Source organism: Psammomys obesus, unplaced genomic scaffold, assembly GCF_907164565.1.
Source record: "Psammomys obesus unplaced genomic scaffold, mPsaObe1.curated_primary_1811, whole genome shotgun sequence".
NCBI classification, from domain to species: Eukaryota; Metazoa; Chordata; class Mammalia; order Rodentia; family Muridae; genus Psammomys; species Psammomys obesus.
Window position 1 is genome coordinate 5,966,386 of NW_026596120.1, and position 21,382 is coordinate 5,987,767.

Sequence of the window (21,382 nt, forward strand, 5' to 3'; positions counted from 1 at the left end):
ACACACACACACACACACACACACACACACACACACACACACACACAGAAATCAAATTTAAAATGTTTTCCAAGAGAAGTGCTCTGTGACTATACATGTGTGGTAAACATGACAAGGATAAATGCACTCTCTTGGAAAGTTTACAATGCAGTGCAAGACAGACTGAAAAGAGCCAAGGCTGACATTAAATACTGTTTCACTTAGGTTTAACGAAGGAGTATCTTCCTCCTACGTCTCCTCATGCCCCTACCCCAGTCAGCACTCTTTTACGGGGAAGTGAAAAGAAAAACCAAGACAACATTTTACAGTACATTAAAGGATTCAGAAGCTCCCTGGCATTATTATGATAACAGATACAAAGGCACCATAAAACAGAATGTTATACTGCATGGGAAATGCTGAAAGGGACACAGTGCTTAAATTTCTAGACAATCATGACTAACTCTGAAAGAAAACGGAGTCTGGACTGCAGTTTTCAGGGGACGCGCAACACCAGAGTGGTGAGAGCGCGCAGCTCCTATGTTCAGCTCACCAAAGCAGGATGCCATCTGCAAGCGACTTGAAAAGGCTGCCATCGTTGGGGTTCATGGGCAGAAGGTGGTTACAGTCAGGGTCATTCTCCAGAGCTTTGTTTATCCAGTTAACAAAAGCCACTTTTTCTTCCTCTGAAAACAGAAAGTCTCAGTAGGCAAACTACAAGAACGAACTTGTTCATTTGTATTAAAAGATACTAAGTAACACGGCTGAAGCACTTCTGAGATGCAATCAGAGATTTTAAACATGAAAAAGGGGGATTCGCCTCACTTTTTTACTCAACATGTGAGAAGAGAAGAAGGAACGTATGCAACTTAATTAGTATAAAATGCATTTGGTTTGATGCATTAAAATCTTTCCAAATGTGAACGGCTTCTAAAATCGCGTGAGTTAGAAACATACCAAGAGAGGTCAGATATAGATACACACCTACGTATAGATTGTTAAATCAGAGAGAAAGGTAAGAAAAATATACATGGAAATAAACTCCGTCACCTAAAAAGATTAAGACGGCGGTGATCTGGGGCTAAACTATGTATTGAGTTAGGGCTGGGAAGAAGGTGCCCAGCAAGAGTGGAAGAGGAACAATGTGGCCCAAATGCATTATACATGTGTCTATAAAGATCACAATGAAACCCAGTACTGAACATGGTTAACATATGCAAGAAATATGCACGCGCACGCACACACACACAAGTTGATACATTTCTGGAACAAGGCTCTTCCTAACCTGCACAAGGCTCATCAAGGGAGTTAATGTAACTTTAGGTTTCAAACTGAGCAAATGACCCAATGATCCAATTAGACAGGGCACATCAGGTGATGTAACCTCTACTCACTTGGTGGCTTGATCAAGAACTGAAACACCTATGCCCACTTTTAGAAAATGGAAGGGGAAAAAATCCATATAATAGACCTCTCCTCGTTCCTAGAGCAGCTCTACAAGCCAAGCATGTCACCATAAGGAGAACCCCACTCAAAAGTGATGACTAAGGCTGGGGTACAGCTGGGATACCTAAGGCCCTAGATTTGGTCCTCAGAGATCACTTCCCCCAAATCCCTTTACAAATACTCCAGACGTAATTAAACCCATCCGGAGCTGAAATTCAAACAGTGTCTGGTTCCTTCTCAAGGCCTTCGATTTGACATGTAGTAGGAACATACCACTTTCAGTAATTATGGATTTTTCATGTTGGCAGTGCTAAACCTGAGATATTTTTAAATACGATGCCACAGTATAATTAGGTCTGCAGCTTTTTTCTCTCTCCGCTGTATGTAAAATAACGGAATGTATCACACCGGCAGCTCAGACTGGATGCCATGTGGCATTCCACTAAATGAATCAGTGACTGAAAGGCCAGATTCAGAGAGGCAGATTACCTGAGTAGGAGTGCTGTGTCCCCTCGCTGGAGATGGACGAAGTCCCCCCAATAGCAGTGATCCCTTCCCTTTTGTTAATTATTTTCCGGAATGTTTTGCTGATGTCTTTGCTTTTTAACTCTTGCATTAGCTGGAATGGGATATAAGTGAAATGGAGACATTTTAGTGGCACGAAGGATGTTCAGTGTTTGCATCTGTCTGAAATGACACCGACATAAGTATGAACCTGGTGTCCTCATAGTTAACACTTGTGTAAACAGACAACTGCCATTTCACCAATTACACAAAATGGACTAATGTTTGTAACCCAACAACTAGAACACACTACAAAGCTGAAACGGAATACACTGAAAATATTGACTAGCCAAGATCTTTCATACTCCAGCCCAAGAAATCACTGCCTGATAAAGATTTTAAAATACTTCAGTGAAGACAAGTCCCTGCCTGAACATCCCCAGAAAAAGACACATTCAAGTAAGTAAGTCAGCTTTTGTAGGAGCATCTAGAGGATTAACAAAAATCCCTCTCCCACTCATTCTCTGGGCTCTACAGAGACCAGCAAGGCTGAAGGAAATCATTTCTCCATGCAATAGCCGTGATGATTTTTTTTTTTTTAAATGCAGATCTAATCAGATCACTTCATTCTTCCACTTCAGTGACTTCCTGGTGGTTAGGCTAAAAACAAAAATTCAGCATGGTCCAAGAGCTGGTTCCTTGCTTCTCCAGCTACATCTCTCACCTTACCCAGTTCTCGCCATCCTCCTCCTCTTTCGGTTGCTTGAAAGATCCATCCAGCACTTCCAGTTCCACAGAGTCTCGGGACACACTGTTACCTCTAACTGCTTCCCACATTATTTGTCCTCCCGTCTCTCTTCCTATTTAATTCTTTCTTCAGAGGTCTGCAATCCACATCTTCACAGATGAAGGATTCTTCCCTGCAAGCTCAGCTCCATCCATCTTAACTGCTCACGGGGCCCGTGACTGACCATAGCAGTCACCATAGCTGGCATTTCTAGCCACTGGTATGATTCTGCCATATCCACATACCACAAAAGCAAGCACCATGTCTTTTTCTGCTCATCACATTATTCACAATGCCTAGAGCTCAAATGTGTACTTAATAGATAAAGAGTACAAAACTAGAAAATTTACATTCTACAAAGGCTTATGCTAACGGCCAATAATACTCACCTTAAGTACAGTTAATTTAGGGCATGAATGACTATTATCTGAAATGTCTTCTATTCAATATTCTCCTTTGTTCTATGATTTGTTCTATAATTTGTGCACAATAATATTTGTTATTAGTATCATCACTATCATCTTGAAAGCGGTGTTTTGTCTGCCTTCTGCAGCTAGCTCATAACAAAACTAACAAAGGCATTATTGAAGGTCTACTTGAAACAAAATGATCAATAACTAAAAAAGAATTGGATTACTTACTGACACAAACTCTTCAAAACTGATTTTGCCATCCTTGTTGCTGTCAGCAACTACTAAAATCTTCTCCACAATCTCGCGCACCTTGTACCCAGGAAGAGGAAGACTTGCCTCCTTAAATAGGTCCTGAAGTTCATAGTCACTAACATACCCACTGTTGTCAATATCTGTAAAGACACGTGGTAAACTGTCAAGTACAGGAAAGGCAGATCTCTAAACGTTTGTTTCATAAGCGGTAGGAGCCTTAATTCTGGCAGTTCTCAAACTGTGGGTAGCAATCCCTTTGGAGGTCCAATGAGCCTTTCACAGGGGTCACCTAAAATCATCAAAAAATACAGATGTTTACATTTTCATACAGTATTCATAATAGAAGCAAAATTATAGATATGAAGTAGAAACAAAATAAGTTTGTGGTTGGAATCACCATACATGAGGAACTGTATTAAAGGGGCACAGCATTAGGAAGGTTGAGTAGGAAGGTTGAGGACCACTGCTTTATTCCTATACCTGAACATTACAGAGAGAGAGAGAGAGAGAGAGAGAGTGTGTGTGTGTGTGTGTTAGTTACTTTTCTGTTGCTATGATAAACACCATGACTAAGACAACTTACAGGAGAAGGAGTTTATTTGTACTTAGAGTTCCACAAGGTTAACAGTCTCCAGAAGCAAGAAGCAAGAAGCCGAAGGCTCACAGACTGAACCAGAAGCTGTAGCAGAGAGAGTGAACTAAAACTGGCCGGACTTATTAACCTCTCAAAGCCCACCCCTAGCAACACAGGTTGTCTAGCAAGCCCACACCTCCTAAACCTTCCCAGACAGTGCTATCAACTGGGTACCAAGTATTCAAATGCCCAAAATGGTGGGGAACAGCTTATTCAAGCCATCACACTGTACCTTACACTGAATCAAAACACTCCTGTTTAAACAGAGCTCATCTGATAGACTTAGGGTTCCATGCATGTATTTTAAATGTACAGTACAAACGGAGCTCTGACAGAAAACTCAGTTTTGACAAATGGCTAAGTTTCCAAGAAAGAAACCTGGGAAAACTAAGATAGATAAAAGCAAAATAGCAGCAAAGGTCAAGATGAAATAACCACCTGGGCTTCATGTTGATAAAATTATAAATGAATCTGCAGGACCCCCATTCTTTATAAAATACCTATCTGCAGCATATAAAATATATATAATAATTTTTCTTTATATTTCATCTGGTGACAGTTTACTTGTTGATAATTTATTGCTATGTACTTAATCATACTATTACATATGTTTAGCCATGTTTGATGGCATTTTGGGATTAGGTGTTCGAGAAATTTCACCCCTATGTTTTGACTTTTGGAAATAAACTTCTAAATGTTTTCATGTTATCACTAAGATGGCCTTGGGCAGGTGGCAGGGAGACTGGGAGCACTTCCGGACTCAGAACAAAGACAGCATAAGATGATGCTGCTTCGTCGGCAACATATCGAGTTGCCAACTTGATCATTCTGGCTATGGTAGGGCATCACCTCAATCGGAATCTCATGGTGGCTAACTTTCAGAGACCAGATTGCCAACTTCTACATCAGAGAACCACAGATGTGAGGCCTCATCTTCATGTCCACTCAACTAGATGTAGAATTGGGACACACCTTTGGGCGTGCCGGGAGGCCGTTTCCTCAGAGGTTTCAGTGAAAAGGGAAGAGCTGTGGCCAGCGCTGTCCCAGAAGCTGAGGTCTCAACTGACCGAAAGGAGGTTGTGGGCCAAAGCAGCACACCTGCATTTGCTTATGTTCGCCCTTCGCAGTTTATTTTATTTTTGCCTCATGTACTTTCTTCTTCCCCTTTATAACACTCTCTTCTGTCTTCAGTCTTGTTTTGTCTGTTCTGTTTTCCCCTTTTCCAGTCCTCTTCCCCCTTATCGCATTAATTTACTGTTTCCATATTTAAATGGTTCACTAACGTCATCCAGCACGGCACATTGGTTTTGGCAGTGTCTGTGTTGCTTCTTGGTGACACACTGCTGAGCTTTAACTGTATCTCTTTATCGTCTACCACTTAGTATAGTTTTTGTTGTTTTCTCTGCTGACACTGGAGGATAAGCCTTCAGGGGAATGATGCTCAGTATAAAATAAAGAAGAGAACAAGATATTCAAACCAACAGATGTGTCATAGCAATAAAGACACAGACACACACAATCAACACAACATGGCATCTCCAAAAGACTGTAACTCCCCAAGTCCTGAATTCAAAGGTACTGAAATGAAAGTAATTAATACTGAATGACCATCTCCTAAGTTTACTAGTAAAAATGGTCAATAACCTCAAATAGGATTACAAACAAGCAGGTGAAGGAAGAAAATCAATCCAGAACATAGAGAAGAAAACCAGCAACACTGAGGACCAAGTCAGTAAACTATGAGTAAATCAACAATATGCATAAAAAAGGGAACAAGAAAAAGAAACTCAGCAAAAAGGGTTAGGGGTGCGCTAAATGAACAGAAATTCTGGAAATTAAAAACTTTAAGAATCAAATAAAAATACAGTGGAGGCCACGCATGGTGGCACATGCCTGTAATCCCAGCACTCAGGAGACAGAGGATGGCTGATCTTTGTGAGTTTGAGGCCAGCCTGGTCTACAAAGTGAGTCTAGGACAGACAGGGCTCTATTACACAGAGGAACCCTGTCTCAGAACACACACACAACACACACACACACACACACACACACACACACACACACAGAGTGAAAAGCACCCATTGTCAATACATTCAACCACATAGAAGACAGAAAATCAGGGATGGATAACAACGTTGTAATTATAGTCAAACATTAACAAATGGGGGTGGTGCAGAGAGAATGATATGACCAAAAGATTAAGCCTAATAATATACAGAATAGAAGATGATCAGATAAAAATAGAGAGAATCCATTCAACAAATTATAACAAGCAATTCCCCAGGTCTACAGAAAGTCATCCAAACACAGGAGACACTGAGAACCCCCAAACAAGCATGATGATAGAAGAACATCTCCTTAATATATTTTTATCAAGATGTCAAAAATAAAATACTGAAAGCTGTAACGAAAAAAATGGCAACTCGTCTAGAAAGAAAACACATCAGAAAAACATGAGATCTCTTACTGGTACCCCTAAAAGACAGAAAGCATAAAATGTGACATTTCAAGCCCTTAAAGCAAGTAACTGCCAACCAAGGATGCAACCCAGCACAGCTACCATTTAAAAGTGATGCAGAAACAAGGACCTTTCAAGACAAGAACAAACTAAGAGTTCACTGACTATCAAGCCAGCAGTGCAAAAAATGCTTAAAGGAACAGAGTGTAAAGAGAGGAGAGAGGAGCCTGGGGTGGTGGCACAGGAACGCCTTTAATCCCAGCACTCAGGAAGCAGAGGCAGAGGCAGGCAGATCTCTAGGTTCAAGGCCAACCTGGTCTATAGAGTAAGTTCTAGGACAGCCAATGCTACACAGAGAATCCCTGTCTTGAAAAACAAAAATAAAAACAAAGAACAGAAAGAGTAACTTAATGAGAAAGATGGATGAATAAGGAGAACTAGGAAGGACTCTGTCTCCAGCACAGTAAGCCAGGGAATCCCTAACAACAGTAGTAGAGAGACAGAGAAAGATGGGGTGTGTGGGGGGGAGCAAGAATCCAGTTAACCTGAGAAACAACTGGCAAATTCATGAGAATTATCAAACATCTTTAGATAATAACCTTAATGGAAATGGTTCTAAATTCCCCCCCCCAAAAAATAACACAGTCTAGCTGACCAGGTTCTTTAAAAAAAAAAAAAAAAGTCCAATTATTTTCTATTTCCAAAAATCATAGCTCACTGGACAAAAAAAAAGCATGTATAGTCAGACAAAAGATGGATGGTAACCTATCAAACACTTAAGAAATCAAATACAAGCTGGCATAGATACTTCAATATCCGATAAAGTAGATTTCAATTGGTCAGAACAGAGAAAGACCACGCCTACAAATGAATAAAGGGAACTGTTCACCAATATGTAAATAATTATATACAGAACACGACAGAGACGGAGAGAGACTGAAGGATGGGGTGTCCAGTCTTATACCACAGATACTAACAGTGGAAAAAGTCAAGTATGTCCTGATACAACAACAGTAGGAGACGTCAACACTCATCCTTAGGTACATCATCCAAACTAAGTCAACAAAGAAATAACAGAGTGTTTTGAAACTACACGTAGTTCAAATGGACTTCTCAGTTATCTCATAACAGCTTTAAAAACAAAAACCTTAGGAATAAACCTAACTAAGGAGACAAAAGACTTCTATGCAGAAAACTTCAAAACAATGAAGAATGAGTCTGAAGACACTAGATGGTGGAAAGACCTCTCATGCTTATGCGTGGCAGAATTAATACTATAAACATGGCTAAACCTCCAAAAACAATCTACATAGTCAATGACATTCTTCACAGAAGCAGAAAAGAACAATCTTTGAATTCATATGGAAACACAAAAGACTCTTAATGTCCAAATCAATCCTAAACCGAAGGACAATACTGGCGGCCTTACAGCATCTCAGCCCAAACTATCCTACAGAGCCATAGCAACCAAAACAGCATGGCACTGCACAGAGACAGACCAATAGACCAATGAAAGAAAATACAAGTCCCAGAAACAAACTCATACGTCTATAGCCGCCCAATCTTTGACAATGGTGACAAAAACAAAACGTTGGTGTTAAGACGCTGCTGGGAAAACAACATCGCCATGTCAAAAAGAAAGGAAAACATCAGAATCATTATCACTCACCCTGCACAAAAGTCAATTCAAAATGGATCACAGACTTAACGTAAGACCCCAGACTGAAACTGTTGGAGGGAAACACAGGCAAAAACACCTTGAGGTAGGTGAGGGACTTGAATACACATGTCTCTCGAGAAAGCAGACAAGTTGCCGTGAGAAATTTGTGTTTGGGAAGTACAAAACTAGAAGATAATACCTGTAACCTGTCACGAAACTAAAGAACAGCAACAGAACAAGTGCCGGTGAGATGGAGAACAAGCGTGCCATGTTGGTGGGGACGAGAACAGCACATCCACAGTGAAAAATATTGGGTTGGACCCCAGAAAATTAAAGGTGGGGCTGCAATCTGACCCTGTGAGCCCACCTATGGGCGTACGCCCAGAACTGACGGTGGGGCCTGGGCAGGCATTTGTGCACCTGTGCGCGCAACAGCGTGATTCAACGTAACCAGAAACCCAGGGGGCTACTGATGAGAGCGCGGGCAAGCAAGATGCTGCTGTTTATACGCACAGTAGAATTTTATCCAGGCCTAAAAGGAAGGCAGTTGTGACACATCCTACATCCCAAAGGCATTGTTTGATGCCAAGTGACAAAGCAGTCCCCAAACCACAGATACTGTGATTCTATTTATGCAAGGTACCTAGAGGAGGAAGAATCAGGCAGACAGGACAATGGTGGTTTCTAGCGACTGGAGGAGAGGGAGCTGGGAGCTGGGAGCTGCTGTGTAATAGATGTGGGGTTTTAGAATGGCAAGATGAAGACTCTGGTGTTAAATAAAGTGAATGGACTAGTCCCTACTCAACTATACACTCGAGGTGGTCAAGATGGTCTGTTGGATTTTAACCCGGTTTTAAAAAGAAAATGACAGACATTTTTAACTGCCCACTTTTCCCAGTGCCCTCAAGATACCCCCTCTAGTAAGGCTGCGCGGGTCTGTTCTCAGTCTCTGAAAGAGTTGTTTTTGCTTACTGAGCTCATGAATCACAGTTTGTCTTGTAAAGAGCCAGCGAGTACATATTCTGCTGGTGTTAGCGGTTCTCTCCCAGAGCAAACTATCTTGCTGTCAAATTATTCCATCAGTGCACTGTCTATTCAGAATACCATTAATTAAGTAATGCAAAAAATGTGTTTCCATGAGTCAGAAAGATCAAAGTTGGCATGCTCGACAAAGAAAATAGATTACTAACTAATTTTACTGAGACCCAGGATGGGTTTCTTTCGTTAAAGGGCCCTTGTGAAAGGACTGCAGTGCCAAACAGGCAGACCCATTTTTATTACCTGGTTTTCGATGCCTAAAATAAGAGAGAACATTTCAAGAACTGCCCGATTCTTGGCTTGAAAAAAAGAAACATGCCGAGCACCGCATACAATATTCTAGAACATTAACTGCTAACAGCTTTCTGCAAATCATGCCCTGCTCACACAGTGTTACTGAGACAAATGGGAGCGCTTTCACTTTCAACTCCACACAGAGGAGAAAGGCCCAGAGGGTTTTTAGAAGTGCTTCTTTACAAACTGATGATTTAAAAAGACAAGACAAGCTGTATTTTTAAAATTATTATTACTCTCTAAGGGTTGCCCGACAGTGGGTTTTAGTCATTGTTCAGAAGGCTGTGAGATACCCGAGTGAGACCACCCGTGATCAGACTGTCCTTGCTCCTCCATCCGACCTGTTTTCCTTCAGTGCTTCATGACCTAGGAACTGCGCTGAGGGAAGGGGCCAGATGCGGAGCTCGCTGCTGCCTCAGTGTCTGTTCACTAAGCTCAGCTTTCACAGGGCTCACTTTCTACACACATACACGTACAAACTAAAGAAAAAAAAAAAGGCAGGGAGGAAAGGGGTGTTTCTATTCTCCTTCTTTACCGGGTTTTTGGAGAGGAAAGTGTGAAACAGAGAAACAGGGAGGAAAATGTTTTTAGAACACTACAAAGCAGCTAAGCTGATAATGTCAAAGACAAAACATGGGATGACTTCAGAGAGCAAGAGAGGAAAAGGGAGACCTGTGCGGACTTTGAAAACAACACTAAGACTTTTAAAAAATCATGTATAGGAGGGAAAATGACACACGCAGCCTGTGAAACAAGACTGTATTTTTGAAATGTCTTGCCTTGAGTCAGAAAGTCCTGTTGTTAGGACTTTAGTCCTGTTGTTAGGAAGGCAGAGGGTCAGATCCTACACAAGGAAGCGCGTCTCTATTTTCTTTTCTGTGATGAGGATGCCACGGAAAGCGTGTTCAGTTACACTGTCACTCATTAACCTGGATTATCCTCTGTGCGGTAATGATCAAGAACTAAAGTCCAGTTCAACTAGCAATGCAGGCTGTCTTCAGCTTACCTTTCAGAAAGAACACAGTGAAAATGGGTAGAAAAGGGGAAGGAATGCCCTTGAGGAGAGCCGAATGGCAGCAGAAGGCAAAGGGGCCACTGCCCCGTCCCTGAAGTCTGGCAGCAAGCAGAAGCAGGCACCACAGTTAGGCCTCCTTGACCTTACCTATTTTATTAAACGCTTCCTGGAGCTCCTCAAGCTCCTCCCGAGAAATGGTCGTGGTGCTGTTTTCCATCTTTAGCCAGGAAAGGTTAATTCAGGTCTTTATATCTAGAAAGAACATATTACAAAAAGAATATTAGTTCTCAGGAAACACTCAGCAAAGAGATAGCATGGTCTCTGCAAGATGTCACCTATAAGGTCTGGCTGACAAAGAACAAACAGTGGGGTCACCTGGTGACACTTCTAGATCAGGAAACAATAACAGACTCTGTGTGTGTGCGTGTGTGTGTGTGTGTGTGTATGTGTGTGTTGGGGGAGGTTGTTTTCCACACCCTGTGCTTCTACAAAACACGAACCTTCTCAACAGTCTGTATGATTTTCACTTATATTCTTGCTGACTATATTTCAATTTCAGGGAAGCACAGCATTTGCAAGTGTAAAGGACAAAGAAAATAAAACTTAATGATACGCATAATGGCTACAAAACGGGTCAGTGTCTACTCATGCAGAGGTGGATTTATGGTTGAAATGTTCACCTTCAAAATAATCCAACCATAGCCACATTCTTCCCCCTTCCCTGTGAGAGGGCAATTCCAGGTGGGTGGAGGTCTTCTCAGAACGGGGAAGAGAAACTAAAAGGGGGGGGGGGGAAATGTGTAAAATTAAGCCATAAGAAGTGGGCTCAGTGGTTAGGAGCGTTTGCTGTTCTCATAGAGGCCCTAATTTCAATTCTCAGTACCCACACCAAGCGGCTGACATCAGCCTGTAACTGCAGTGCCAAGGGATCTAACACCCTCTTCTGGCCTCTGCAAGTACTGCACATGTTTGGTTGACAAGTGGAGCACACATATAAAGAAATAAAAATAAAAGAGAAAGATGGTGTTGATTGTATAGAGTACACACAGATATCTCAAATTATACTCACCTTACTGTCCAGAAATACCACCTAATATCTCCTTTATCTTTTCTCAGATCCTCTTTCTAAACATAGGTACCTCTGTGTGTGTGTGGGGGGGGGTAGTAAAATGTGCTCATACTAGGATATTATTATTATTATTATTATTATTATTATTATTATTATTCTTTCATGGTGTTTATCAATAAAACACATTTAATGACCACATAGTACTAGCTCATAATTTATCCTGTAAATCCCTCAAAGTGGGGTATTTATATGATTTCCAATTCTCACACACAACGTTGCAAAGAACATCCTTGTTCATATCGATGTGTTTCCATATGACAAAAATATAAGCGTGTAAGTTACTCACTTGCTTAAGACTTCTGACATGTAACAGATCAACATTGTTACTTTGGTTGTTTTTGAGACAAGGTCTTACTATGTAGCCCAGGCTAGCCTGAAAGTCAAGATAATCATGCCCTGTCCTCCTAACCGTTGAGATTATGGGCATATACCATTATGCACAACCCCTATTCTTAGATGACTTAGTGACTTTATATTCAGCATAGAAGATGAATACAACTTATTCTACGTTCCTCTCATGTATACGTACTTCTAAGAGGCAGTTAATATGTACCACAGGAAATAAGCAAACACTTGTTTCTTATGGGGCAATAAAAACTAAAATTAAGTAGAAAGCCCATTTTCAAATGCTTTTATACTTTTATACATATAACTTCATTCCTATGAGCTTCAACCTCTCCAAATTTTCATAAAATCATACCAATTATCAAAATCATTTATTCACTGAAATTTATCACTGGCAATTTAATATATCAAATGTATGAAACACTCAAAAATTGTTATGATATGAACACAGAGCCTGCTTCAGCAGCACACGTACTGAAACTGCAGTGATGTAATGTTTGATGTTCTCTCAAAAGGATAGATTTCTGTGCTTCACATTTTTTTTCTAGATTAGTCCCAATTTAGAGCATTTAGATACGTTTTTAAATATTATATTTCCCACTATTCACCCTCACACTGTTGTTGTTTCTTTAATCGAAAGCACTCAGATCAGCGGAGAAGATAAGAGTACAACTGAGTCATCCTATTTGCTCAAAAGAGTTCCTTACATTTGACCATTAAGCTTTCACTTTACTAAATTCCCTTGACCACACGGTTACTTGGATTCACTCTGCAGCTTTACAAAAGAGGGACTCGTCACGGGATCAAAGCCCAGCGCTGAAGCACACACGCATGACTGCCTGAAAGCGACTCAGAGGAGCCACCAGGCCCCCCCTGAAACCTGTGAACCAGCAGGCTGTGCTGCACTCTGTGTTCAGTCCCATGGGCCTCGGCCTGCCCCCTGGAATGTCTGCAATAATTCCAACACTCCATTTCTCTCACACTTTTTTAGCCCCTATGATTTAAGCTGAACATTATTTTACCGATTAAAACCACCACCCACCTCTAATCCTCAAGTGCTTCCTGGCCCAAACAAATATATATTTGAAAGCTAAAGGAAACACATTGCGTTGAAATGTAATCTAATCTTTATACTCCCTCAAATATTCGACTTCCTTGAGTCTCTTAAGGCTTTGTCAAAGCGCCTGATATGATTGGCAGGATCTAATGGGCGTCACTGGACAGTCTGAGGGGAAAGGGCATTAGAAATAGCCCCGAAATGCCAGTGCCCTGACACCAAGAAAAACTATATGTCTTTTACCAACCCTAAGGCTCCAGCCGTCACAGACCACCACTGTTTCTTCAGATGCAGTCACTTCCTGGGCTCCCAGGTGCCTTATTTCCCCTCCCTCCATCTCTTCAGACTCAGAGATCTCAAACTCCCCCCTGACTCGGCTTGGCCAGCTTTTCCCTCACCCACCCTCCAAACCCTCCTTTCCCTCGTCCACCTTCCACCCACAGAAACCTACAGCATAATGGCAAATGTTTACAAAGAGCTTTCAACAGGCCTGGAATTATCCAGCGCTCCTCAGGCACATGTATTAACCTGTTCTTCTACGGGCAGCACTGCTGTTCCACGCAGACTCCCTTCAGGTGTGAGTGTGGGGCCCACAGAGGTTAAGCAAGCAGCCTGTCTTGAGACTGTAAAGCCCAGGCCCACTTCCTGTCCGCCCTCTCCTCCCTGACTGTGGATGCCCAGTGACCAGCCACTTCCTGCCCTGCCACCATGGCTCCCCTGGTAGGAAGAACTGTGTCTCCCTGCACTGTCACCCAGAGCACACCCTTCCCTCCTTACGTTGCTCTGTCAGCTATTTTGTTACAGCACCAGAGAAGTGACTAATACAGTTACATTAGTGCTCCGTCTGTAAATACTTAGACAGCACTAGAGGAATCCCGTCTGTTTCTCAAAGAATCTAAGTGGGGAAAAGTAAATTGCTAAAGGCTGCACACAGCATGCAACTTATTATAAATCATAAAAATGAGATACTGTAAATGTTGCTTATGATCCTGTAGGCATGTAGTGGAGCCTAACACATGAGAACTATGAACAAGCCCAGGCTATCATGGCGAGGAAGGCAGGGGTCAGAGCATAGGGTAAGACTGGCTGGGTATAAGGACACTTTTTAAAAAAGATATGTTTTCAGGGATTGTGGCAAGAAGTTTAATGTGGGTTCAATGTGGGAACTTAGAAGCTAGTACGAAGACATAGTTACACTGTGTCTTCGTATTTCCAGGCTTAAAAAAAAAATAATTCATAATGTTAAAAAAATTCTAATACAGAAAAAGATATTTCTTAAACCAAAGTAACAAACTACTAATTAAAGAAATGGGGCTAGTGCAGGTGTGGCGGCTCACACCTGTAATCCCAGCACTCCAGGAGGCAGAGGCAGGAGGATCTCTGTGAGTTTGAGGGCTGCCTGGTCTACAAGTTGAGTTCAGGACAGCCAAGGCTACATAGAGAAATCCCTGTCTTGAAAAACCAAAATAATACATACATAGGAAGGAAGGAAGGAAGGAAGGAAGGAAGGAAGGAAGGAAGGAAGGAAGGAAGGAAGGAAGGAAGGAAGGAAGGAAGGAAGGGAAAAAGAAAGAAAGAAAAGAGATTGGGCTGGGCAGATAGCTTGGGCAGTAAAGTAAAGTGCTTGCCTGGCAAGCATGAGTACCTGAGTTCAATCTCTAGAACTCAAGAGGAAGGAGAGAACCAACTCTCCTAAGTTGTCCTTTGACCTGACTTCCACATAATGCTCGCATGTACACACACACACACTCACATGCACGCAAGGGCACAGAGGAACTCCTCAGGGGAATTCCCCTGAGGAATTACTCTTGATACTGTCCTTTGTCCTCTGCAAGTACATGCACCCGTGGGCACCTACACATATATAGGTATGAACACACAGAGAGAAAGAAATTGGCCGGAGTACAGCACAGTACTGTGGTATGTGAAGAGTCTTAGTGCTCACGAGGCTCTGGGTTCTATCCCTACAGGGAAAGGGGGAGAATGAGAAGGACGGGAAAAGCAGACGGCAAGAGAAAGCAGGCAAAATCTAAAAACAATCAACAAAAAATAAAGACGGCCTCTCGGCCATCTCTCTTTGAACTGGGGAAATTTCCAAAGCTTTGGAAAACGGCGAGTACTTCACTCTTCAGCAAGTGAACGATTATATTCCACCTAGTCTTCTCCCTCCTCCCTTAAAGCAACAACAATGCCTTCCCTTAGGGTCCTAGTAACACATAACACATAAGAAATCTGGGGTCCCCTCTGCCCTTGGAAAGAATTCACCTAGCAAGAGGTTGGGCGTTCAGGGTCTGGGTTTGGGTAGGCAGGACAAGATGGAGAAGGCAGAGAAAGAACGAGATAATGCCTTGAGGGGAAGGAAGAGAATCTAGCAGCAAGGAAGAACGGAGAACCTCCACCAAAAAGAGCCTTGGACTGAGCCGAGACTCCCACAGCGCCCGAGGATGGATGAGTAACGGCGGCAGAGCCAGCGAGCCTCCTGTCCTGTACGAGACCCCAAGACAACAGACACCGAAGGCAGACCCCACGTGCCTGGGAAAGGTTCGACAGCAATGGGGAAAGTGGGAGGACAAAGCTGCCCTAAGAACGTGAGGTTCGGTAGTGTCTGCCCCTTCCCGGTGTCTATGAGAAAAGTCTAGAATCAGGGTCCAGAGAACTTCAGTACTGCCGGACAGGGCAGTCCTGCCGGTACTGTGCGGCCTCCTCCACCCCTCTTATCGCCCACCACAGCCCTTCCCTTTTCCTGCTATTTCCTATTTCCAGCGCCCATTGCAAGCTGAAAGATCTCATTGTCACCGGAATCCACCGCCGTGTGAAAAGAAAACACAAGCCGCTAAGCCATAAAATGCAGCTGAAGGATTTCCGTTCTAGTTCAAGGCAAACCGGGAAAGTACTTGCGCGTGTCTATTGCTTCCCCGCAGTTTCCTTGCTGGACGGCATTACGGCATTTCACAGCAGGTGCTCCATCGTTCATTTTGTAAAAACTCCACAATCACAGCCTCCTTCAACTTGCTATTTTTAATCAGATTTTTCTCTGGTTAATTGGAATGTCTACTAACTCTTGCATCTAAGTAGGAATTGGGGTATTGTTTATTTGGTTAAATTCGAGTTCCCTATGCTACATAACAGCACAACTGTCCTTTGGACCGAGACAGCAGGTATTTAAAAGGCTCAAAACCTCCCTGAGAACTCTTCAGCTCTGAAAGAATCGAGGTTGGCCTTTTCTCTTGTTCTATAAGGAGCTGCTATGGAAACTCTCCTTTTAAATGCAATTTTACTGGATTTGCCAAGCCCCAAACTATTTTTTAAAAAGAAATTATTTTGCTTGTTTTAGAATTGCCTCCTCACGTGGATAATACTACAGACCTTGAGAACACACATCTGGCACCATTTTGAAGAATGAAGCCAGTACACAAAGCGGGGTGGCTGACACTCCATTCCACACTGACTCACTGCCATTCACTAAGTGGAAACCTGACAGATTCCCACAAGGCAAAAAAACAACAACAACAAGTCGTCGTTGTCATCATCGTCGTCGTCATCATCGTCATCGTCATCATCATCATCATCATCATCTAGCATTGGCTTCATGCGGGGCTTTTCCTCTCCTGTCTCTACCTGCACTGCCACATTAATGCCCTTTCTGCGCCCTCCCGTCTAGCTCCTCCTCACAGGACTCAGTGCCTCTGTGCCTTCCTTGAGTCAGTTGCTCAGCTCTTGTGGATTATTCTGTTCATGTACATTAATTTACACGTTACATGTAACGATCTCACTTTGGTCTTTTATTCTTATCTCACTTTCTTAGTTAGCCTCATTGCTTGCTCCTCACAGGTAAAGGGGACAGATCAATCTTTGTCTCCCCAGGAGCCGGACTGGGCTAGACACTTCGGAACCAGTCAGTGAAGTTCATCAACAGCCTCCTTCCTGCTAGCTGGGCCCCCCTTGTCTGACCAAATAGTTCCCTCTTTTACTTACTTTCTTATCTTTTAATTTTAATCTAGATTTCACAAGAGAGAAATGTTTTTCGTTGTTTTTCTGAGTTTGGCTTATTTTGCTTAGTGGGATAACAATCTGCAGTCCCATATATTTCCCTGCAAATGGTAGAGTTTTCCTCTTCATTTCTTCTAAGAGGAAAAAAAAAGGAGGAAGAATTTTCTATGACCTCTAGGACTGCTGGCTTCACCTGTGCCCCCTCATCTACTGATGATGAAAACACTTAACCTACTTGTTTATACCAAGTATTCTGATTGTAGATAGAACAACAAGATAGGGACAGAAAAAGAGCAAAGCTTATTGTGTCAAAAACTAAAATGATTGTACTGCAAAGGTATGGGTGAAGGTGCGTCTCCAGGGAAGGCTGAACAAACAGGATACAGAAAGCAAGTCCCAAGCAGCCCCCGGGAACTCTGCGGTGGGGCTGTGAAGGTGCTGCTGTGGGGCACTGCTGGGGTACCCCTCAGTGTCTCCATCATCACATGTGGATGACAGTCTGACTCCATGGATGGAGGCCCTCGGCCACAGGCCCCATTCCCACGGCCAAGGAGTAACAAGGAGATAAGCCCTGTAGTTCCATGATCTCTGTCCCTGGCTCGTTTATCTTCACACAGTCCTTATGCTCGCACAAAGCAAGGGCATTTTAAATTTGACTCATGCACATATAAGCACGACATCCTAAAAGCGTGCCCATCACTGCTTGGTACCTAGTCACAAACATCTAAAGATTATGGAAATATGGTTCACAAAAATCTTCCACAAACTCGCTACCCTAGAACACTAACCACGGCACTCGCAAAGGCAGCAGTCCAAACAAGGCAAGGAAGACCTTTTATCCCTCTTTTAACAACAAACACTCCTGAGTGTTCACCGCAGACCAAGCCCTCTCCTAGGTGCTGCACAGACAGTGTGTCTCACAATCTATAAAACTGATAGCATTCCAATTCCCACTTCACAGCTAAGGCAACTGTACAGCAAGCAGAAAAGCTGGACTCTGTACTCAAGGAGGCTGTCAAGTCTAACTAAACTCAATTACTTACTACCTTCATTTCTTAAAATTTATTTTATTTATAGTTTTTTTTTTTCAATGTATGAGTGCTTTGTCTACACGTGCACCTACATGCCAGAAGAGAGCATCAGATCCCTTTATAGATGATCGTGAGCTGCCATGGGGATGCTGGGAATTGAACTCAGGACCTCTGAAAGAGCAAGAAGCCAGTGTTCTTAACCGCTGAGCCACCTCACCAGCGCCCACATGTTCACAGAGGTCACTATATGTCTTTCCTTTCGTGCCTACACCTCAAGACAAGCTCCCTGTGATCTTTCCTGCTCAAGGATGGCCTAGAACCTAACTTTACCGTGCAGAACGATTCGACTGAAGTGTGCTCCCTGTGTGCACACTTTCTAGAAACTGATTAATTTGATGGAAAGATTTAACTAGGCTTTGGGGAAATTATGTGACTTATTTTACAACACTTTTTTTTTTTTTTTTTTTTTTTTTGGTCTCCGAAAAGTACTTTGCTCCTGTTTTATGTATTGTGTAGTCACAGGAAATTATACACTGGGGAGGTGATCGCCCAGATTGTAATTGCCTATAAATGTTAAATGCCTCAGAATGAATGCTTCAATACCACGCCAAATAGCTGTCAGAAAACAGGAAATTGTAACTGGTGACTCACCATTCCCATACGAACACTCTGAAATAACCTGGGTATTACCTCCTGACTTAGAATCCTTCCCCAGTTCTAGCCCAGAATTTACAGGACTCAAAAGGAATGCAAATGAGCCTTAGTCTACCTGGTACCCACGTGAGCAGACAGTCCTGCCCAAGGCTGCCATATTAGGGCATGAACTCTAACCTTCAAAACACACATTGGCTCCAAAGTGAAGCTTTTCATTTTTTACGCTTAAAAAATGTTTTCAGGAGATGAATTCCTGAGATGATATATTTGCAACCATAGGATTCAGCTCTAATTGTCCCTGTTGATATTTTTGCAAGCACAGAATCCAACTCTAATTATCCTTATTAAAAATGAAAGGGAGAATTTTTCATGGGGCATTTGTATGGTTTTTTTTTCAGGAATTCATAAAAAAACCTACATAAAATCCTAAGATTCTAAAGGTTATGGATAATAAGGATTTAATATATATTAATATATTATATACTGCATAATTGATATAAAACATGAATACTGTATTTTTATATATACTAATGATAGTTATGATATAATATATCCTTATTTTATATATATTATCAACTACCTAATACATTCTTATATATTATCAATTATAAAGGGATGTCATAAGAACAATTAACAACTCTCAAACCACTATCACTTTTCCTAAAACGCACAATAAATTAACATGTTTATGACACTATTCTTTTAGCAACCAACATACCTCCACTGAAGGATTTTACCAAACAGCAGATTTAGAGTTTCCTTTCGGGACCTGCCCACAAACTATGAGGCATCCATCTTGTTTGCTACTGCAGAACTAAAGGAAGCGGCCCTCACTATGAACTCTAAAGCTTCTCTTCTCTAGAAGCTCAACAATAGAAGAATTAATGACCGCACTTTACATTTAACAAGTATTTTATATCTTCCAAAGTCATTCCTACCCATTATCCAACAGAGAAATCAAGACATAATGGATCATTTCATTTACTCAGGTGAATCTGAGGACTTCCCCTATCAGCATCTTGATTGATGACTGATGTGGGGGATCCCAGCTCATTGTGGACAGTACCACCCTTGGGCTGGTGGTCCTGGGTACTATACCAAAGCAGGCTGAGCAAGCTAAGAGGAGGAAGCCAGTAAGCAGTGTTCCTACATGGCTTCTCCTCCCCGCCCCTCTCTAAGTCCATCATGGGGGAGGTCCTCCTCCCCTTCCATCTGACCCTAGCTTATCAGATTTCTTCAGGGCTGGCTACAATGTCCTCTCCTGTGACCTAGCAAGGCTGCTCCTCCCTGGGGGGGGGGGGAACAGAGCCAGCCATTGAGTTCATGTCTGGGACAGTCCCTGTTCCCCTAACTAGGGAACCCACTTGGATACTGAGCTGTGATAGACTATATCTGGGCAGCGGTTCTAGGTTATATCCATTCATGGTCCTTGGTTGGAGAAACAGTCTCAGAAAAGACCCCTGGGCCCAAATTTTAAAGTGTCTTATAATTATTTTCTGTTTCAACGTGAATAATTTCTTTTGCTTAAGCTTCCCTTCTATAATGGCCAATTTGTCCCTAATCTCATCACTATAGTTCTTGACCTGAGATGCAGTAGCTTCTAGCTCTAAGCATTTCTTTTTGAGTCTTCAGAGATATTTTCTATGTCTCTAACTTTTTCTAGTAACAATCATTCATTAGATACCACTGTCTGACAATCTTAGCATCTTTGTCACTTCTCAATCCATTTTGATTACTAACTTCTTTGCCCTTTCACCATGGGTTGCATTTGCCTGTTTCTTCGCCTGTTTCTTAGCTAAAAATGATAACAAAGTTTATAAAAGAAAGCATAAGTTTCAATAGATGTGGTGTCACACATGTTCTAAAAATGGGATCAGGAGTTCAAAGCCATCTTCAACTCTACAGTGAGTTCAAGGATAGACAAGACTTAAGATACAGTCTCAAAAAAAATAAGCTTATCAGTGAGGAAATTTAAGTCTCATGCTTAAGTGTTTACTAATTTATAAGTTATTTTCACATGTATTATTGTATCTGATTCTCACATATCCCTGTAGGGAGGGCAGAACTACAATTTCTATGTATATATAGAATATATATAAATATATATATGACAGGAATAAATACCACTACTATTATACTATAGAACCTACTCCTGGGCCCTATTCATTCCTGATTTGTACCAGGTCAGGTGCTAGTAAGTGGCAAAGCTAGGACGATTTCCAGTGTGCCTGAGTCTTTGTCCTGTGTTCCTTTCAATAAACCACATGATCCTTGGGTGGCCAAGAGTGATGAAGTCATGCAGTGGGTTCTCAAGGGAAGTAGGGAATCATCTTTCTACATGATATTCAAGAGTGAGATCTGAGCCTCCTTTGTGCAAACGGTGAAATGAGATGACTCCGCACAGAGGTTTACAGAACAATTCTGTACACGATTCTTTTTTACTTTATCAATAACAACTTAAAACTAAATTCTCCCCTTTTTTTTTCTAAGAACAAAAGAACATTTTTTAATTATATATAACAAGAATTGAGTAATGAACTGAGCAAAGTTATACATCTGTAACCTTCTCAACACTCCTGAGACAGAGGCAAGAGGATCACAAGTTTCAGAACAGCTTGGACCACATCGTAAGTTCCAGGATAGATTTATATATACATATACATATACATATACATATACATATACATATACATATA

At 41.9% G+C, this 21,382-nt stretch overlaps 1 protein-coding gene across 5 annotated transcripts in view; it reads right to left on the minus strand.

Moving 5' to 3' along the window:
• Pls1 (plastin 1) overlaps nt 1–21,382 on the minus strand; it is an 87,712-nt gene that overhangs the window by 36,032 nt on the left and 30,298 nt on the right. For all 5 annotated transcript variants that reach the window (XM_055629776.1, XM_055629773.1, XM_055629777.1 and 2 more), the window contains exons 2-5: nt 10,628–10,732; nt 3,358–3,521; nt 1,915–2,044; nt 533–665 (exon numbers count right to left, since the gene is read on the minus strand). In XM_055629776.1, coding sequence (XP_055485751.1) covers nt 533–665; nt 1,915–2,044; nt 3,358–3,521; nt 10,628–10,697 — 497 coding nt within the window. In that variant the 5' untranslated portion in view covers nt 10,698–10,732. The remainder of the gene's footprint in view (nt 1–532; nt 666–1,914; nt 2,045–3,357; nt 3,522–10,627; nt 10,733–21,382) is intronic.